Source organism: Protopterus annectens, chromosome 2.part1, assembly GCF_019279795.1.
Source record: "Protopterus annectens isolate FY-2018-M chromosome 2.part1, PAN1.0, whole genome shotgun sequence".
Lineage (NCBI taxonomy): Eukaryota > Metazoa > Chordata > Ceratodontiformes > Protopteridae > Protopterus > Protopterus annectens.
The window spans coordinates 1,746,201,164-1,746,222,194 of record NC_056729.1 but is presented as its reverse complement, the minus strand read 5'-3'; the positions used below and the strand labels follow the sequence as shown (position 1 = coordinate 1,746,222,194).

The window sequence follows — 21,031 nt, the reverse complement described above, 5'->3', positions numbered from 1 at the left end:
CTCCAGAGTAGGACAGTCGGGCCTCCTTTCAGGAGCGCTGGTAGGGCTTCCCAAAGAAGTGATCTCTGTCACCCTGGTTTTCTGGACCCCTCTGCTGCGAAGGCGGCGTCTTCCATTATTGCCCCCTCCTTTCCCCATAGAGGGGGGGGGGTTCACCACGTGTGTCCTGAAAGGCTCCTTGGGCTTTTCGGAACTATATCTTTACACCCCTCTGACCCTTGGGGTAGGGTCTGGTAGGGGTAGAAAAACAGACTCTGACGGCAGACATAGTCTTTCCTTCCTGCTCACACCTGGTGAAAGTTTCCTTAACTCTGGGCCTGAAAAGGGACGAGCCATCAAAAGGGGTATTTACAAAGGATGACTTGAAGGGCTCCGCGAAGGAACACAAGCGCATCCAGGAGTGTCACCTAAGAGCAATTCCTGTACCCGCTGCCCTACTCATTCCATCCGCTGCATACAAAATGAGGCGCATGGACGAGTTAACTATGGAGTTGAGGGTAGCAAGCTGGGAGGCAACTTTATCTGAAGCTCCTGCAGCTACTGTACCGCAAAGAGCATCTCCCAGCTCTTTAAGTAGATCTCTTTGCAGTCTCGTAAAATGGGTTAGATAGTTGAGCGAACGCAGTGCAAAAGTTGCTGAACTGTAAGTGCGCCTCCCATATCTATCCATGATCCTGGAATCTCTGTTAGGAGGACGGACAGAAGAGGAAGTTTCTGAGATTTCCTTTCTGGTGACTGTCGCCACCACCATAGCATCAACTGGCACACCCTTGGTCAGAAAGGATTTGTCTTGGGGAGCAGAGATATATTTATTAGGTCTCCTAGGGACAGGCTCCATGGTGTCCGGAGACTCCCACACTCTTCGTGAGACCACCTGCATAAGCTCATCAAAGGGCGGAGACACCCAAGAGGTGGAGGGCTGAGACCCGAAAGCCTTCAGGAAAACCGACTCGTCTTCAGTAGGGTTGGTGGACTGTCAGTCACCCCTCTGCCTAAGGATTTCTAGCATCTCAGCAAATTAGATCCTCAGAGGGGGACCGTGGGGACCCTTCTGATTCATTCAGGTCGATATCAGATGTCAGAGACTCCTGTGAGGAGCCTAGATGCTTCCTCTTACAAACTCTCTTCTTGGGAACCTCATCAGTGGGAGCTTCTGGTGAGGTCTCGGAAGAGCATGGGTCACCCAATGGGGCTTCCTGAGGCTCTGGGTCTCTACGCTTGGCAAGGATGTGTGAAGCAGAAGCAGACACAGGTGCTTTAGGGGAGGAAGAAGCTGGATCTGAGGTCGAAGATGTCTTAGGAGACATAACTCTCCTCATGGCTTCGAAGGCACCTCTGCTCCAATGCGAAGGGACCGACAGATCCAAGGAAACTGTTGATACCCCTGGCACTGGGACAGTGGGCTCTGAGAGAGAGGTAGGAGCCAAGCTCATCCGAGCCGAAGCCTGGAGAGGCAGAGTCAGAACTGACAAGTCGATGCAATTATCCTCCCTGGACCCGACCAGAGAGTGTTGGCTCCTACATCCCTCGATCGGAGCCGAAGACAATGGAGCAGGCATCTGCTCTGAAGGCTCCATGATCAACAAGTCCGACTCCTCCGGCTCCGAAGGACCGGTATGACTCAGAGGAAGAAGAGTAGTAGCTGGCAAAAGGGTCTTCGGCTCCGAAGCTGTTTGGGTCGGAGCCAATAAAAATTTAACAAAGGCCGGTGCCTGTAAAAGCTTCTGCACCACACGATCCACATCCAAATTGGAAAGGCTGATCGAAGACCAAGATAAGTGGATAGAGGGTGGAACCGACTAACAGAGGAGACTTAGGTACTTTGGATACCAGTTCCAGAACTGGTGACTGTCTCCGATGTCTGTGGCGCTGACGTTGTAAGCTTTTTGGATTTCTTACTCTCAGAAGTCTTGGAAGACTTTGAGGACTTACTGGATCCATCTTGGTTGCTCAAAACTTCTTGGAAAGAGGATTTCAGCAAACCTCTATCGATCAACTTCCTCTTTCTCTCCTGGAGAACCCTGGAAGAGAAAGAATGACAAATGGAGCCACTACCTTGGAGATGTAATGCTCCCAGACAATACACACAATTAACATGACTGTCAGTAACAGACATTTTCTGCCCACATTTAGGGCATTTTTTAAGTCCTGACAGAGTGTTTGTCTTGGCCAGCCATACTGCACAAAACCACAGTATCAAAAAACATGTTACTGTAAAACTGTACACACCCAAATAAAATTGAACAGTAACAACAATGAAAAAGCCCTTTGCAAAATACAGGCTAAAAGTCCACACACAAAAGTATTTATCTAAGTATCACGTTGTGACAGAAAATCACTGTCTAAATGCATACAAGAATACTAAATGCTACTATTTCACATTGAAAACTAAACCTTGGCTCTAATTATTCTTAAGGTGTTTGCCTTACAAACACAAGGTGCAGGGTTTGAGTCTCACAAGGGATAACTGGCTAGGTTTACAATGGCTCGCAAGGGCAGTTAGCCTAGTACTAACTTATGAACCTATGAACCTAAGGAATCCCAAGCGCGAAAGTGTTTCCGAAGGTTTACTTTCTGACAGAATTCTGTTCTTAATTGTCCTGTTTTATTTTCTTTTTTAAATTTTTTGCTCCTTTCCATTGGCTATAAAAATGGTGGCTTAAGTTTTCCACCAAGAAAACCATCTCTACTTAAGCAGACCTAGTACCTCCCCCCAGAATTAAGGCTCAGTGTACATTCCTGATAAACAAATCTAAATAAATTAAAGTTTATTGCTCTGATGAACTCTTTGATGTGTTAGGATAAAAGCATTAACGAATACATGTTAGTTTAGTCAGTCATATTATAAAAGACCCTTCCTGCTTGGAGTACAATGTTTAGTAAATACTTTGGGAGTCTCCGATATCTGGAGTGTTTTTAAGTTTTGGATCAGTGTATCTGTGAGTGTACATGTATATATGGGTTACAGTCAATTTGTCAAATATTAATTTCAATGAGTGCTTAAAGTGCTTGGAAAAATGGTTGAACACTCTTTGTATTGATGGAGATGTCTAAATGTGTGACTGAATATTTATAGGTAAGGTAAATGTCGATATTACTAGTGGGAGTGTATTTGAGGATTAGAGTGAGGGTTAGGTAAGGGGACACATTTAGTGGTGTGTGTGTGGTGATGTATGACATGTGGGTATGACAGTCTTGTGTAGCGGAAGTGGTAGAGGAAGGGTTTTCTAAGACAAGGTGTAGGACTGGGGTTAGCGGCAGGGATAGCAGGCATTAATAAGGTGGTGCAGGGGGTATATAAACAATTTCTGTCATGGAATGGCTCCCATTCAAGACTTCTTCTCTGTGTTACACCTATTGCAAGGGTAAATCTTCGGCTCCCCTATGACTATGAATAGGAAAAAGCAGACACAGGAAAACAAAATCATGAACTATGTAACCACAGACAAAGCTCATCTAGCAAAACAGAGAGAGACTAGTTGAACCCCCACTGATGTTCTACTTTTGCTGCTGTGGTCAGTGATGTTTTTTCTCTGTTTCTCTCTCTTCTGGTCGTACAACAAAACACTGCCATCCTAAGACTGCATAAAAACAACATGACTGTGTGCAATTCCAAACTAAGCTGCTTGCATAAAAACATGGGTAACACAAAGCAAAACATAACTGTAGCAGTACCAAGGTTACAAAAATGAAACATCAAATAACTTACAGTTTGCCTTCCTTCCATTTCTAGCTTCCTTGTTCCATTCAGGATTTTGTGCCCCACAGTTCCCTGCACACAGTAACCTGGTACAATGACCTGTGAAGGAAAGAACAATATAACCTGCAAACATGGTGAAAGTGACTTACTATTTAAATTCTAGTACTCCTAAAGAATCAAAAAAGAAGAATACATAACTTTAGTTCTGCCAAGAAGCTAATTAAGGTGAAAATCCCTTTGCAACATATCACACAGAGCAGAAGCGGTAGAGATATGGGGCCTGCGTGGGGGGGGGGGGGTTGCAGGACCAATTTGAGGAAGTTTAGGGATCCTGGGTCACCAAAGTTCTAATCCTTCTGCTGATGATGAAGGCAACAGGCAGCTTACATAAACACATTTGCACAAGCTGTCAAAGTGGCAGCTGATCCTGGAGGGTGGGCTGGTTGGGGGGTCACCAATCCACTGCCCAGATCCTGAATCCCTATACAATTCACATATAATTACATTAATAGCTACACAGAGACAGCTGTACCCACCAGGAAGGACAGAACTAACTCAAAAAACAAGCCACCCTGGTGAAATCATATCATCAATAGGCAGTATAACAAGAGGAACAAAATCATGGCAAAAATTAGGAGGTGCAGCACCCAAAAAGATAAAAGCACCCTCAAACTAAACAAACAATTCAGAGCACAAATAAAGTTTACCAAATTCAAATCTGAGGTAAATTTGGCATCCTAGGCCAAAGACAACAGCTTAGATGGTGTAGGGGTATGTTGCTGTGATTGTAGTGCACAGGGTCCTGGGTTCAAGACTGTCCTACATGGACAGTCTCAAAAAACTCCAGCTATTCTCCGTCTCATATCGTCTACTAAGAGGCGATCTCTGCTTGACTTACAAAGCCATGTCTGACTCAGCTCTGTTAGAAATGCTACATCTAAAGAAATCCCAATCCCCCCGCATCACACATTCCAGAGACCTAAGCCTCATTACCACAATCAACCGAACATGATGGAGGGACAGGTTCCTCACCCAGAGACTGCCCATGCTCTGGAACAGATTTCCCATACATGTCAAAAAGAGCACCTCGCTGACCCTTCTTCAAGAGAAATCTTGATGAGTGAACAGGTAATAAGAAGTTCACCCGGGAACCACTTCAGTGGCTCTACTTGACAGCAGTACTGGGAATGAACGTCGGGTGGCACGATGCCAGGGCACTTCTATGGACTAGAGGACTAGGCTTGTAAAGGCTTCAGGGCCATTAGCCTAGTACACACCTATGAACCTTTGAACAAGGCATTCTTTAGCTATGTTTGCAACCTCAAAGGCAATAAGCAGTTGTGCGCAGAGCTCACTGTAAATGGAGCCACCTATACTAAGTCAAAATATATAGCAAACCTACTGGCTGGCAATTTCAGCTCTAACTTTAACCTTCTGTCCCCCTTAACCTTCCCTCAGGAAATACCATCAAATATAACTCTCTCTGCTATCACTAGGGAACAGGTCCTTAATGCTCTCTCTAAGGCCAAGAACGCTGCATCAATGGGCCCAAACAACATCCCAGGATGTTCATGCCACATGAATACAGAACAGCAACAGCCACTCCTCTGCACAAAGGTGGGCCATATACAGACCCATAAGTCTCATTAGTCTTGTATACTAAATCATGGAAAGAATTATCATGGAAATGAAAAGAATTATCATGGAAATGATCAATAATAACATAGGAAATCTCCAGACACAGGATCCAACCCAATTTAGTTTCAACAAGGGCAGGTCATGCCTACTCAACCTGATGTACTTCTTTCAGGAGGTCACCAAAGCAATGGATGAGGGAAAAATGGTTCACACTTCCTACATTGATCTGGCTAATGTATTTGAGACAATACCCCCACTTGGGCATTGTTGATAAACTGAAGAGGTTAGGCATAAATCCTTGTGTCACCTGGTTGACAGCCAGCTGGCTCACAGACGGACCTCAGGAAATTAGAATTGGGGAGTCCACCTCTACAAAGAGGCCAGTCACAAATAGAGCTTCTCAGGGATTGGTCTTGAGACCTTCTCCTTTTTGGCATTTACTTTTCTGAAGTCAAGGCCAATTATAAGGGCCTCTGGTGACTAAATCTGCAAATGACTGCAAATTAGGAGCAGTCACAGAATCCCCCACTGACAGAAGTGTTCTCCAAGAAGGGTTGACAGAGACAAATAACTGGTGTCAGAGACATGGACTAAAATTAAATGCCAAGAAATGCATAACAGTATCCTTTGGGAAGTCATCTACCCCTGGTAACTACCATAATGACAACACACCCAGAAGGGTTAACCCATTAGTTAGGGACTTGGGGACACACACAGACATTAAGCTGGCCTTTGACAGTCACGTGTCTTCAGTAGTGAGGAAATCATTCTATGCAACATATAAACAAAGGTATGGCATCTAGTTTCAAGAAAGTCATCTGTTCCACTGTATTCGGTATTCATCAGATCTCTCATTGAGTACAATGCCCCCTCTGGTATGTACCTAACCAGGCACATCCAACAACTGGAACGTCCACAGAGGTTCCTCACTAAAAGACTACAGGGAGTAACTAACATCCTATGCAGACTGCCTGTAGGCCCTATCCCTGTATTCTGCCTCCTACAGGCTGTTGATGGGAGATCTATGCCTGGCATACAAGGCATTGTCAAACCCCACCCTGACGGACCTCCTGCATAACCATAAAACAAACTGCACCATAATTACTAATTCTAAACACTTAAACCTTACCTGAGTTGTAAAATAGGACCTGCTGGAAAGAGAGGTATGTATGCCAGGGTCTAGCCTTTCTCTGGAACATGTTCCCCATCCATGATAAGCAGAATTATTATCTAACCAATTTAAGTGCAACATGGACAACTGGAGGGGGAACAGAAAATTTCTCTCTCTGGTTTGGCACCTATGTCTCTAATGGACAGAGGCAATCTGTAAATGGTTCATCTCCTAGGCTTGTAAATGTTTTATGTCCCAAGCCCCTGCTTACACTTATAAAGGGTACCAGAAATTGTCAGAGATTTGGAATGAATGGCTAGACTTAAAAGGGCCCTTATGGTCATTAGCCTCATACACACCTATAAATTTATAAGCCATTTCTCAGATATGGGTTTAACTGCCACTTTGAAACTTTTTCAAAGCCTTTTCTTTCACTTTAAAAATACCCAAACATAGTTAATAAGTAGCTAAATATGCAAATTTAGTGAGAACAAGCGTGCTTGGACTAGCACATTAACCTAGTTCACAACTTAAAAAAGTCAAAGTTCAACATTCTTACTCATATTTCACCACATCCTGTTAAATTTTACATTGTGCCATGCTATGACTGCAACACAAAGCTAAGTTAATTGCAGTGCAATGAAGTAAAAAAAAAATGAAATGACCGCGAGTTTCCCTTATACTCTTATTGTGTTTGTAGATCCTTACTGTAAACAGTTTTAAAAACAGATGAAAGCAGTCGAGAAAGCACCATACATCTCAAATTCTTTGCTCAAGAATTCTGGGCATAGCCAAAAATAACAGGAGGACACAGGTCCATAATGGACAATTTTTTGATATTGTTGTAATTCATTTAAAAAGTTAATAGACATGTTTTGCAGCAACGTGCAACTTCTAAACAACAATAAGTATGAAACTCTGTCTGGTATTATTCACAGACTACAACCTTCAGTGATTTATCAAGAAAGCAAACATTTTATAAAAGACAGGGCAAAACTCAGGGACATTCTGTGAAATTCTTGGCAGCTGACAGCACACACATTTGGTGCAGGATGAAAACACTAGCTTGAGCTATGCAACCACTCCCACGGCTAAACCTGAGAGATGGTGACCATTCCCAGAAGTCTCTCAAGAAAATAAGATGATCGTCAGTGAGCATATAAAATTAAAAGAATGTTTTAACAGCAAGCATTCCGAAGAGGTGCCAATAGGGTAGGTGGGTGCTATTAGTTTACATCAGACTAATTAAACTTAGTGAGAATGACATTTCACTGCCCACATAATACAGAATATATAATCCTGCATGCACTTCAAAGGCAAGTTTGCTAACTTGCAACACCAACATACAAATGCATTGCCTTTTACAAACAATGACTGTTACAATGGTGTAGGAGTCAGTGTTCACAAATGGTGAAAACACCTACCATGTTTTTCTCATTTCCTGCCCATTTCTTGAAAATCTGCAAGGACTGTCCGGCATGGAGCATGCCTGGGGTAGCAAATACTACCTGCAATTAAAAAAGTGAAAGCAAAATTAAAGTATTAGGTTTTATTTGGCCATGTTTTTCTTATAAGAAGCATAGCAATGCTATAAAGACTAAAAACCAAATATAACATTAAACGCACACATTTACACTCAAAAAAGATTTCAGAATCACAACAGGAAAGCAATACAATCCTGGCTATTTATTGTTTAGTTAAAGTACCTGCTCAATTAAAGAGAACCCGTACCTGCATTCACATATGAAATAGTTTATGAGTCAATGCACAAATGATAATGTGAGGCACACACAATAAGCACTGTAACACGTAACTTATGAAATGTTTTTGAAATGGTGACCTTTGACATGTAACACAGGCTACTCTTGTACCCCCCCCCCCCCCAAGTAGGAAACACAACTCATACTTGTAACTATAAAACAAAGCAAAAAGGATCTGAATGAAATCTAAATGCAACACCTATGTGGTCCTCTCATGGTAAAACATTACATAACAAAAGATACACCTGCTCTAAGCATGCTAGCAGATATACGAGGGGACTCTCCTTGTGGTTAAAAAACTCCACCCGTCACACTCTTGAATGTCTCATAAAATACCACACACACATTTGGCAAAGGAGAGATTGGTGTTAAAATGCCATGATGTCAGACAGACAACAAGCGTGTCTATGCACTAAACCAACCAGCTTTTTCCTACAAACTAGAATGTATACTTCCTGTAAACGGAGAAAAAAGGGCATGAAACGTACACTGCTAACAAGTAATGATTATCCAACTTAAAGAGAAATCCAACAACTGAGTTTTAACAGAGGGTGGTAGGGGGTACCTGTGCCTCATTAAGGAGAGTCAACTCAAAGATAGACTGAAACCATAAGGATGTACCTGTTAAACCTAACACTGTGAATCCTCCATGATGGATCCTATGGCTGAAATGACTCCATGATGGATCCTATGGCTGAAATGGCTCCATGATGGATCCTATGGCTGAAATGACTCCATGATGGATCCTATGGCTGAAATGACTCCATGATGGATCCTATGGATGAAATTACTCCATGATGGTTCCTATGGATGAAATGACTCCATGATGGTTCCTATGGATGAAATGACTCCATGATGGATCCTACGGCTGAAATGAATCCCAAGCAGTAAAAGCACCAGCGAGGAAGGAGAAGGAGAGCGGCCCAAGTGCTAAGGTACTAAAGGCGAGTCTTGAAATAGAGATGCAATCAAGGAAGCCCGAACTCCAGTATACAAACCTGAGACAACAAAACTTAGCAAAATATGTACTTAAGACCAGAAGACTAAGGAGCAGATGTTAGAAAACAGCAGAGTCCTGAAGCAGGCAAAAGAAAGCAACAACTCAAAGTTATTTCTGACTACATCAGATTCTGGTAGGTAATGAATCACCTGATGGCAGATGACACAGTTGATAACACACATGGAAATGTTTTGTCTGGGAATGGAGAACATGAAGAATCCTTTCCTTTTTTGTGGGAAGGACACAACTAATGCTTCATTCTTCCTAGCAAAATTTGTAGGTAAAACCTGTGTTTCTGGTGCACAGCAAGCACCCTTATCCCTGGCAAAAATGGACTGGTACAAGGACACTCTGGAAACAACTTTCAGGAGGACATGAATCAGTCTTTGCGAAATATCAGATATGGTTCTCAAATCTCAACATATGAGGGCCTACAAAATCCAAATCATTTGAGAACAGACAGCCACTATAAAAACAATCTTCTTTCTAAGGTATTGCTTAACCAGCAGACTTGAACTGGGAATGGCAATCTTGTCTTCTATGGAGTTCAGATCTATGAGAGAGAGATTTTTTTTTTAACAGCAGTGGCTCCAGAAGTCCTATAAGAAAGTGACTGACTGCCTAGTAATATACCGGAATCCTGCCCCTACAATGTCATGATGGGCAGAAATAGCTGGCATGTGGACTCTAGTCATGAAGTAACTGAGATAAGAATCATATTGGCAGCCAAGACAAGTCAGGATCACCTGCAGGCTGACTGGGGCAGCACAGGACTGTATCTGCTCCACCCACATAAAAACGGATTCCATCTGAAGGTGTAGTTCAGGTGATTGGAAGACTTCCTGAAAGACTTCATCATTTCTGACATGTCTCCTGGAAGACCAAACAGGAATAAGGAGTCTGCACCATCAGGGAAGTCCTTTGGCAGGACTGTTTGTTGGCTAGCCATGACAGACTGCTATGACTGGCAGTACATACTGTACCAGCAAGGACCTAAAAGCTTGAACTTTATCCTTTCAGTAGTAAAAGGATAAGAAGAATTAAATTCAGTCTTTCTTCCCTGAACTCTGTATTGACACCAGATATGTGGGATCACTGAGAACTGGGAAACAGGTGCAGACTTTGAGGGAACATGGCAGAAATTCTTGGCTGGGCTTACAGGGTCTTCAGGCGAATAGCCTAGTATCATCCTATGAACCTACGCATGGCAGGAAGATGAATGGGTATTCCACCCATCACGTGGGATCACTGGGAATGGCAGGACGATGTATGGATATTACACCCATCTTGTGGGATCACTGGGAATGGCAGGAAGATGTATGGGCATTTCATCCCTCAGGTGGGATTACTGGGAATGGCAGGAAGATGCATGGGCATTCCATCCCTCAGGTGGGATCGCTGGGAATGGCAGGAAGATGCATGGGCATTCCATCCCTCAGGTAGGATCGCTGGGAATGGCAGGAACAGGTATTACACCATCACGTGGGATAACTGGGAATGGCAGGAAGATGCACGGGTATTCCACCCGTCATGTGGCATCACGGGAAATGGTAGGAAGATGTATGGGTATTCCATCTGTCATGTGGGATCATGGGAAATGGTAGGAAGATGTATGGGTATTCCATCCGTCATGTGGGATCATGGGAAATGGTAGGAAGATGCATGGGTATTCCACCTGTCACATGGGATCACTGGGAAAGGCAGGAAGATGTATGGGTATTCCTCCCCTCAGAAGGGATCACTGGGAATGGCAGGAAGATGTATGGGTATTCCAGCCCTCAGGTGGAATCACTGGGAATGGCAGGAAGATTTAGGACTATTCCACCTGTCAGGTGGGATCACTGGGAATGACAGGAAGATGTATAGGTATTCCATGCAGTTGGACTAAGAACAATTCCACTGCAGCTTCTACCCTTGCTTTATTGCACTGAGCAGAAAGGGAGACATATACTGGCACTCAGGTGAAATGGGTCAATTTTTAGAGTACCCTACTTATGGAAATTCATACTTGCCACAACCTTTGAATTCACAACTCCAAGAAAGGAGTGCAGGAGAAGCTTAGACAGAATGCCATATCATTCATTTCCTCTGGGATGGAAACAACTACAACAGTAATTCTTTGAGCCATAGCCCACAGTCCTCCTTTGCTTGTTTTAAATCCACAAAGTGGATTTTGTACCTGAATAAAGTACAGAGCCTGAAGAAACTTTGCTTCCAAGGCCTTCAGGACAAGGAAGATTGCTTGAAGCTTCAAAGTGGTTGGTGTAGAGCCTCATCTTCAGGGTGATTATGATGTCTAGATTATTCTCATAAAGTTTAGCATTTTTCATCAAAAAAAACAAGAGCTGTAGTGGTGCCCACAGGAAAGCACAAAGAATAGGAAGCATAACAGCACTGCTCAGGTTCCCAAACAATTATCTGGTATTCTGTCTAAGCTTCTCCTGGGCGGCGCAGTGGTGCAGCAGGTAGTGTTGTCACCTCACTGCAAGTTCTCCGGTTCGATTCTCGACTGGGGTGCCTTCTGTGTGGATTCTGCATGTCCTCCCTGCATGTGTGTGGGTTTCATCTGAGTGCTCTGGTTTCCTCCCACATTCCAAAGACATGCATCTGAAGCATTTCTTCCCGGGCCTCCACTGAAAATGGGCTCTGTCTCAGTTGGACATTCCCAGTAAACAAATGTTAAAATAAAATAAATATGTTATATAGCTTAATATGGTGTCCTTGATAATCGGTTATTAGGAGGCTTATGATTAGAAAAAGGAATGATATTGCAATCAGCCTGTCTTCCAGTGAAACAGTAAAAAACTGGTATAACATTTAGTCACTGCTTCCAGAGCTCAAAAGGTATGTGGACTAAAATAACAACTTCCATGAATGCTGCAACAAATGAACTGAAAGCCATCTGATTCAGATTCAATGACCAAACCGTTATATTCACAGGGACAGACATGCAACAGATAAGTGATTTCAGCTGCAAATGAAACCAAAATTTCTAAAATAAGTAAGTCCTGGACCTTATGGACTTGAAGATGGTCTCAATACAGCACTCCTATCAAGTGCAGGAAATTCAGGGCCATACAAAAAAGCTTTAACTAAAAGCTATCTAGAAAATAAGGCCAGATGTAATGATGTGCACAACATTGGACTGACAAATGGAGTGGATAGTAAACATTCTCAAGCATTTATTAAAAAAAAATGATAGTACTAATCTATGAATCTATAAAGATCTTTTTGTGGACAACTTAAGTATCTTATTACTGAAACAGGAATCAGATCAACCATCTCAACAGTTATCACAACCTGCCATGGTATTTTGTATTCAAATGACTGGGTTATAACATTGGGAGGCGATCCTTAAACTAGCAAGAGAATTGAACAACTTGGTGATAATTGCTGGGCCTGAAGTCAAAATGTCACCAGATTACAGTGCATCCTTATACTTTTAAAGAAAGAAGATGGTTCCACATCTTCGGCAACTCTATGACATGGGCTACAAAGTGAATCTTCACTTTCTGGCAACATTAAGCAAAGTACTGTGCAATCAACATTATTCATACCTCAGGAAGCAAAAACATACCTTTTCACAGCACAATTAAAATCTAAGCAGTCATATGCCAATGTAGTCCAGGGCAATGATTTTGGTGTACAGTGGGAAAGACGGAGAGAGGTCACTATGAAACTCCCTACAGAAACAACAAAATAGAAACGGGAAGAAAAGAAGACAAAAGACCAGACAGACCAGGCAGATAAGTCATTACAGAAGTACAAAGCGGCAAGTACTGGAGTGTCACGATAGCTCTGAGCCATTGATCACTCCACAGAGGAAAGAGATTTTTTTTTTTTTTTTTACAACCTCAAGAAATCAGTTGAGGAAGTTTGCAAATTTAGAAACTGGGACACTCACAGAGGGAACAAGTGGAAGAACTCTATGCTTCTATGATCTGTGGACTGCAGCCACAAACAGATGTGACTTGCAGAGGCATCTTATGGGCCACTGGTATATCTAATTTGGGGAGTCTGTTAAACTAGACAGGTGGACACTATTTTTTATGTGATGGCTGTGCTATTCACTAGAAAAGAAAAAAAAAACTAAGTATTCCATATCCTACAAAACTGGTGAAAAGGAAATGTATGTTCTTTCTGAAATGGTTACTAACAGTGGGTGAAAAGTTTTCTCCTGACTACACCTGTATGTGCTGAAGTAAACATAAGGGGTCAGAAGTAAATGAGAAGTAGCTTGTTACACTTTGATCTTCCAGTTCCTGGTCTGGCTTTAGAAATCTGTGCTTAGTTACTCATGTCTGCTCTTCCAGTTCCTGGCCTGGTTTTATAAATCTGTGCTTAGTTACTCGTAGCTGCTCTTCCAGTTCCTGGTCTGGTTTTATAAATCTGTGCTTAGTTACTCATGTCTGCTCTTCCAGTTCCTGGCCTGGTTTTATAAATCTGTGCTTAGTTACTCGTGGCTGCTCTTCCAGTTCCTGGTCTGGTTTTATACATCTGTGCTTAGTTACTCATGTCTGCTCTTCCAGTTCCTGGTCTGGTTTTATAAATCTGCCCTTAGTTACTCATGGAAAATACTGCAGTTGTAATTGGGTTAGTAGAGCTGCTTGTTAGTTATTGAGTAATTAAGAATATTTAATAGAGTAATGTGATAGATAATGAATGTACCTCTAAACACAATGAACTGCTGGCAAGTAAAAACATAAAACAAGAGATTAAGATATTACAATATTTGAGGATAGCATGAGAAATGGGAGATATAAATTGTTCTATGGGGTTACAGGGATTACCCTCAGTAAACTAATAGCACAGAAATATAAAGAGCACTTGCATGACATGCACACCTTGACAATTAGAGATTGGGACAGGGTGATATGCATAGATCCATATAGGATGTGCACAGATCCAGACAGGCTGTGCATGGATCCCTATAGGATTATTCAGGTGTTGGTGGAAGACTAGCCATATGTCTCTATTTCACAACTAGAAAATGACATGACAGATGTATGTTATTCCTAAAACTCCACCCTATGATGGCCCCATAGACATGACTACGGCTTTAAAATCTCATACCACAATGTAGGAAGTGGAATTAGATACTGGCAATTTAGCCAAAGAGGAGGTGTGAGGCTGGACAGGTTTTCTATTGATTTTTAAAAAGAATATAGAGAGCTTTTGGGCTGTCCACTTCTTTCCCTCTTTCATCAGGCAATCTCAGCCAAGGCTTTTCCATCTGCTATTACAAAGATCAAAGCTTTAGTGTTTCAGAAATCCCAGAAATACTTGGTAATAGCTGCAGACTATTGGCTGATCTCCTTAATGAATACAAATATTCACAAAAATACTGGCAAAGAGGTTGGGGAAATTAACATCACAAGACTATCCCCACAAATCATCTAGGATTTAAGGGACATTATGGAGAGAAGTATGTAATCAGGACTTGGCTAAATTTGAAGAGGATATGTCAATAAAAGAATAACTACACTGGCACATTATTAAAGGACTTTATTAAAGCATTTAACTCCCTCCTGTGGCCCTATATATGGCTAGGGATGCAATTCCATTGCACATCAGAGGAATTTCTTGTCTGGGGACCACTACTATATGCAAGCCAGACAGTGAGAATTCACATAAGTAGGATATCTGTTTCTATCCCACTGTACAGGGGAACCAGAAAAGGAGGCATGTTGATCCTATCATTATTTTTAACAGTGCTTTCATTAAATGACAAACATATCCATTACAAGTTTCCTTCAGCTTGTATTCAGTTAGGATGGGAATATCTCTTTACTATCTGGTTTACATACAATTGCATGATTTGGCTTAACCACCCTGCCATGATATTAGAGACTGTCCTAAATTACACTAGAGACTCCATCTTTAGAGTTACAGGGCTCAGAGTCAATAGGAATAAAATGGTGGTGCTCTCCTAATCATCTAGCACATTTGTGATGAAGGTCCAACTCCCTAAAGCTCCTATTCATATTGAGCAGGAGGTGACTTATTTGGGAAAGGCTATGCGAGTGGATGTATGTAATACAGCCGAAGCTACCTTGAGACCCATAAATGACACCATGTAGCTTACTTCTGCCAAGTGGAGAAACCTTCATCTTTGTTTTCTCAGTAAGATTCAAGAGGTAAAATGCACTCATTCTACTGAAAATCCTACTTGTACTATGATCTCTGGCATTTGGTATTCTCTTAATATATTACAACTCCCCCCAATTAATCTCTGACTATATCCAGGATGCCAAGATGCCCACGAAACAAGGGGGATCTGGTGTCCTTAAGCTAAAAGGATATGGCAGAGTAGTTATACAATGCTTCTACTGCAGAATAAGAAAATAGTCAAACCAGTATGGATTAGCTCTGATCTTTATCCATGATCAACTTCCAACCCTTGGATGGAGGACTCTGTATTTTCAAAATATGGGACACTGGTAGCTTTATTTATTTTACTTGGCTAAGATTTGTGGTTTGAAGGCGTTATCACCGGACTAAAGGCAGGAATGTATATCCTTTGTTAACGGCTACTGTCATATGGCAGTACAATCTGGTGGGTCTATCTAGGTAGAGACAGAGGTCTATTTTAGTGGAGCTATTTGGGATATGATATTGCAGGTCATATATAACTGGGGATATACCTGTGCCAATTTTCCACCCCTGATATCCCAATGGTGGCATTTTCTAGTAAAAAGCTAGTACAACCTTGACTGGGGCACAAACAAGTCAAAGGAACAGTATTACAATCCCTTGGGTACTGGGCATTTTGAAATCTACAAAGTGAAGAAGAGATAATTCAGTACGGTTTTACAATATATTGAGGACTGACAACAATGAGGCAATACGTCAATCCCTAGCTAAATGGAATGCAATGTTCATTAATCACCTCGCTAAGGGAGACTAGATCAGATGCCTTCATAGTGTATGAGTTAGCAAATGGCCATTGCTATCTAGATTAAATTTTGTTAACATGCTCTACCAATGGCACACAGCGCAGATGGTGAGCCTTCAAACAGGCATAGCATTAATGGTGTTACTTCAAACAGGCATGGCTACAGACTGATGTTGTGGTACACAGCACCAGTGGTATTACTTCAAACAGGCAATGGTGTTCCTTTAAACAGGCATGGCGCATATCACCAATGGTGTTACTTCAAACAGGCATGGCTATAGATTGATGTTGTGGTGCATAGCACCGATGGTGTTACTTCAAACAGGCATGGCACATAGCACTGATGGTGTTACTTCAAACAGGCATGGCACATAGCATCAATGGTGTTCCTTCAAACAGGCATGGCGCATAGCACCAATGGTGTTACTTCAAACAGGCACGACTACAGACTGATGTTATGGTACACAGCGCCAGTGGTATTACTTCAAACAGGCATGGCACATAGCACTGATGGTGTTACTTCAAACAGGCATGGCGCATAGCGCCAATGGTGCTCCTTCAAACAGGCATGGCGCATAGCACTGATGGTGTTACTTCAAACAGGCACAGCTACAGACTGATGTTGTGGTACACAGCGACAGTGGTGTTACTTCAAACAGGCATGGAGCATAGCACCAATGGTGTTACTTCAAACAGGCTTGGCTACAGACTGATGTCGGCATTGGCATCCAGTAGGGGCAAATAATTTCCATCTTACATGCAAATGTGAGCAGGCCAAAAAGCTTTGGGATGAAGTCTTGAGTGGTACAGCTTAGGCACTACGTGCCATCAAGTCTTCTAAGCTATGCTTGGGGCACACTGAATATTTCTGTATTAGAACTGCTGTCTCCATACTTACTGCTTTTCTAGATCATAAGTGAAAAGACTTAACTCGAAAGAATGGCCTATACTTCACAGTCTTCACTACAAGTTGAAGAAATGGTCTGAATATTGTACTATTTTTATGCAATAAATCAAGCGAGGATTGAGTTCCTCATATATACACTGTCTTCTCTGTGTTTTACTACTGAAATATTTAAATTGTTGACATACTGTACTGTGCTATAGTTACTTGATGTTATATGCATGAACATCTTGTTTTACAATATCCGTTTGAAATTAAAATGAAGTTGGAAACACAGAAAAAAACAACTAATGTAGGACCATGTAGACATGATAAAGCAACATTTTTGCACAGTGAAACAAATAGAGTAGCAGCACTGCCCATGAGAAGAACTGAAGGAAGCACTTATCGATACTGCAAATGTATGGGATTCTTGGGCTCCCTGCATCAGTATCTTCACAGGTGTAAAACTGGTGTTGGTATCTGCAGGGACAACTGGAGCAGTTAATGACATCTGTTTGAGACATGGGAAACTGCAGGAGGGTAAATAAGTCAGTGCTATAGTGAACCTCCACGAAGATGATTTGGTTTATGGCAGCACTGTTGTCGAAGGTGGCATGTGCTTGAAAAAGGGCTGCATTTAGCACAGCATAAATTTCAGACCACATTCCTTAAGAGTGCAACCCTACACTAACATTTTAAGCTTCCCATGGATATTAAATATCTGCCCAATGACAAGGGTGGGAGTCTGGCCATGACTAGATGGACCACCCGCAAAGGACAGCTACCATCTCAAAAACGGGCCTGGCAGGGTGGACTTCAGTCTTGCATATCATGGCTCCATGACCAGCTGACTCAAGGGACAAAACTGTTAGATGTATGGCACCAGTGCATTAACAAGAGGCTAGGTGATGCATGAAGCCCGAGATGTACCCTCAGTGGGGGAGCTAAAGGTGCATATTTTCTGGCTCTTATACTCCACCCAACCAGCAGACACATGGTTGAGTCTTTGCTAGCTGGGATGAGGTCAACAACTTCAAGCCCTACAATGCTAACTCAGCACTGTAATTATCTTCAGGAAGGTAAGGCTTTGACCTGGCCTCAGAATGCCTGTAAAAGCCTTTTAAAAGGTCTGTGTGTGAGGAGTGCTCTCAATTTTGGCCACCTTTTTGTTGATAAAATTAGCAAAAGCTTTTCCCAATGGTGACTTGCGAGTGCCAGAAGTGACTTTCTGACAACTGCGGTAGTTATCTAACTTACTCTCTTCAAGACAATAAAGGCAATATGTCTGCAGGTCTTGGCTGGTATTCTGATGGTCAAGCAGAGCCTTATTGTGTAGATGTTTAGACATACAAACACAAGATTTAAACATCAATAAAGCTCTTAAAGCAAACTATATGAACAGGAAAACACAAATGGAGGGTTCAGGGAACAAATACTTGCATGGCTGGTAGCTAGCCAGCATGGTGCAGAAAACCCTGAAGATGGAAGATATGCATTTTACTAAAACAGTGATTACTGCAGAAGATGAAACCAAGCACGGACTTTCCTTTTGAAGGTTGTGCAAGTTGGATCTCTTTATTTCTTAACTTTGTAAGTGACGACCTTTGTGCTTCTTTTCCTGTACACGTTTGTCCTTAGCTAAATATTTATTCCTAAAGCAATATTTCTGCATAACAGAAGCAGAAGTTGAAGATGGAGTCAGAATAACTAATGTTTATCTTCTAAAAAATTGTACAATTCCTTATTCTTTTACCCAGAGTTCTTTGCTGCATTTGATAAAATGCACAGAATTATCAGGCCATGATTCTCTCAAACAAAATCTAACACGAAATTGCAATCTAGATAATAAACAAGTCTATAATTCGCAATGTCAAAGACTGAGACATAGTAGCAACATCTGAACAAGAAACTCCACTACCTGCAAGCCTTCCTCTCCCTGGAGAGTGTAGACATCTGTGTAGTAATAGAGACATGGTTCAAAGTCACAGTGAATACCTCAGCAATGCAAGGTTATAATGCCTTTCAAACCTTTAGACTAGCTACTTCACAGCAGGTAACTAAAGGTGGAGGAGTGTCAGTCTATATTAAAAACAACCTCGCATCCAGATTAAAGTGTATGAACCACTGGAACTCATAAATGTGCAGCTCACCATAAAAAGGGTCTTGTACCATATTCTTGCAACCTATAGGTCTCCCCTTCATGTCCCAGGAAACCCATATTACCTATCTCAATGCACTACAGTCCCTCACCTTTCAACCCAAAACAACATTCATGGGGGATCTCAACTACCCCTGTAGATAAGGAATCCTACACCACTTCTAATGCACAAGCCCAGTGACTCCTAAACTTCATTAATACCAGCGTCCTAGAACAGTTGGTCCATTCTCGTACCAGGGATACTCACCCAATGTAATCTCTCAACTGGTCAGATATGACCATAAGGCAGTATTGCTTGAAATAAAAATTAAATATGGAGACCCAGCAAAAAGTACAGTTGTGTACACTTACCATAAATGAAGGTGTTAGAGTGTATTCACTGTTGCAGTCCTCACATTTGGGGTTATCTGCTTGCAGTAGCCCTCAGTCGGCCTGATTATCTAAGTCTTGGGTCCTGTGTCGGTTGCTGTCTCATCTTCTGTGACGTCAGGTATAAAGCATGCAGCCAACACCATTACTACATCAGTTTTTCTTGTCCCAGATGTCAGGTGCCCCCCTAATGGGAAGCAATTAAATATATATATATATATATATATATATATATATATATATATATATATACACACACACACACACACACAAGGTTATACTTCCAACAAAAAAGCAAATATACCAAAAAGCTTTTAAGAATAGTAAAGGAGAGTAGAGGTATGTAAGACTGCAACAGTGAATACACTCTAACATCTACATTTACGGTAAGTGTACACAACTGTACTATGTTCTTCATGCTTCACTGTTGCAGTCATCACATTTGGGTAGATTCGGAGGAGGAATTTAGATAGCATTAGCAAGACTGCAGTGGCAAAGCCAGCTCTGGATTTAGAAAAAATTGGTAAATGGTAATGCTTGGTGAAAGTAGGTACAGAACTCCAGGTAGCAGCTTATAGGATGTCCCTGGTAGGGACACCTCTGAGAAAGGCTGTAGAGGTAGATGCAGCCCTGGTTGAATGGGGTCTAATCCCCTGTGGGATAGGTTTTTCATGGTGCTTGCAGCAGAAATGAATGCAAAGGCCTATCCATTTAGAAATGGTTTGCTTTGAAATGGCCTTCCCCTCTGCCCCTGCAGCAAATGCCACCAGCAGTTATTCAGATTTCCTTTGAGGTTTAGTCCTGTCCAAGTAAAATCTAAGTTGTCTGTGCACATTTAAGGAGTGCAGTATCCATTCCCCTTTGTTCTATGGATTAGAAAAGAAGGTTGGCAAATGAATGGACTGATTAAGAGCCACACTGGATACCACCTTGGGCATGAAGGAGGGGTTGGTCCTGAGGGACACCCTGTCCACATGAAAGATGATGAAAGGCTCCACTGCCATAAGGGCTTGTAATTCAGATACCCTTCTTGCTGAAGTAATTGCTAAAAGGAAGGCTGTTTTCCAGAATTTTTTTTTTGCACTTTGGCTTGGAGCTGGCTCAGGAGGAGAAGAGTGAGTTTTTCCAATACAAAGTTAAGGTCCCAGGCTTGGGGCTCTCCTGGGTGGTCTTAAGTTTTGGCCGCAATGGATGAGATCTGTGTTGTAATGAGCTGAAATGGCTGAGGCGTGAATTTTGGAGGAGGAAAACATCCAACACTCTCTTACTAAGGGGATGGTAAGAGAGATTAGGTAATTAGCCAGGCTGCCAGGTTCAGGGTTTGAAGCTGAGCTCCTGCTTTGACAGCAGGGTAGGGGTCTGAGGCAGGTGCCATGGAGCCAGCAGTGACAAACAAGCAAGAGGTACCAGTGTTGGCGGCCAGTCTGGTGTATCAAATATCATCATCTTGGTTTGCCCCTGTTTTTTTTTTTAGTAGTACAATGGAGATGAGAGGTAGAGGAGGAAAGGCATAC

General features: G+C 42.1%; 1 protein-coding gene across 1 annotated transcript in view; it reads right to left on the bottom strand.

Moving 5' to 3' along the window:
• The window catches only part of INTS11 (integrator complex subunit 11), a 519,827-nt gene that overhangs the window by 237,795 nt on the left and 261,001 nt on the right, over positions 1 to 21,031 (bottom strand). The window contains exons 9-10 of the mRNA XM_044063605.1: positions 7,874 to 7,957; positions 3,710 to 3,799 (exon numbers count right to left, since the gene is read on the bottom strand). Coding sequence (XP_043919540.1) covers positions 3,710 to 3,799; positions 7,874 to 7,957 — 174 coding nt within the window. The remainder of the gene's footprint in view (positions 1 to 3,709; positions 3,800 to 7,873; positions 7,958 to 21,031) is intronic.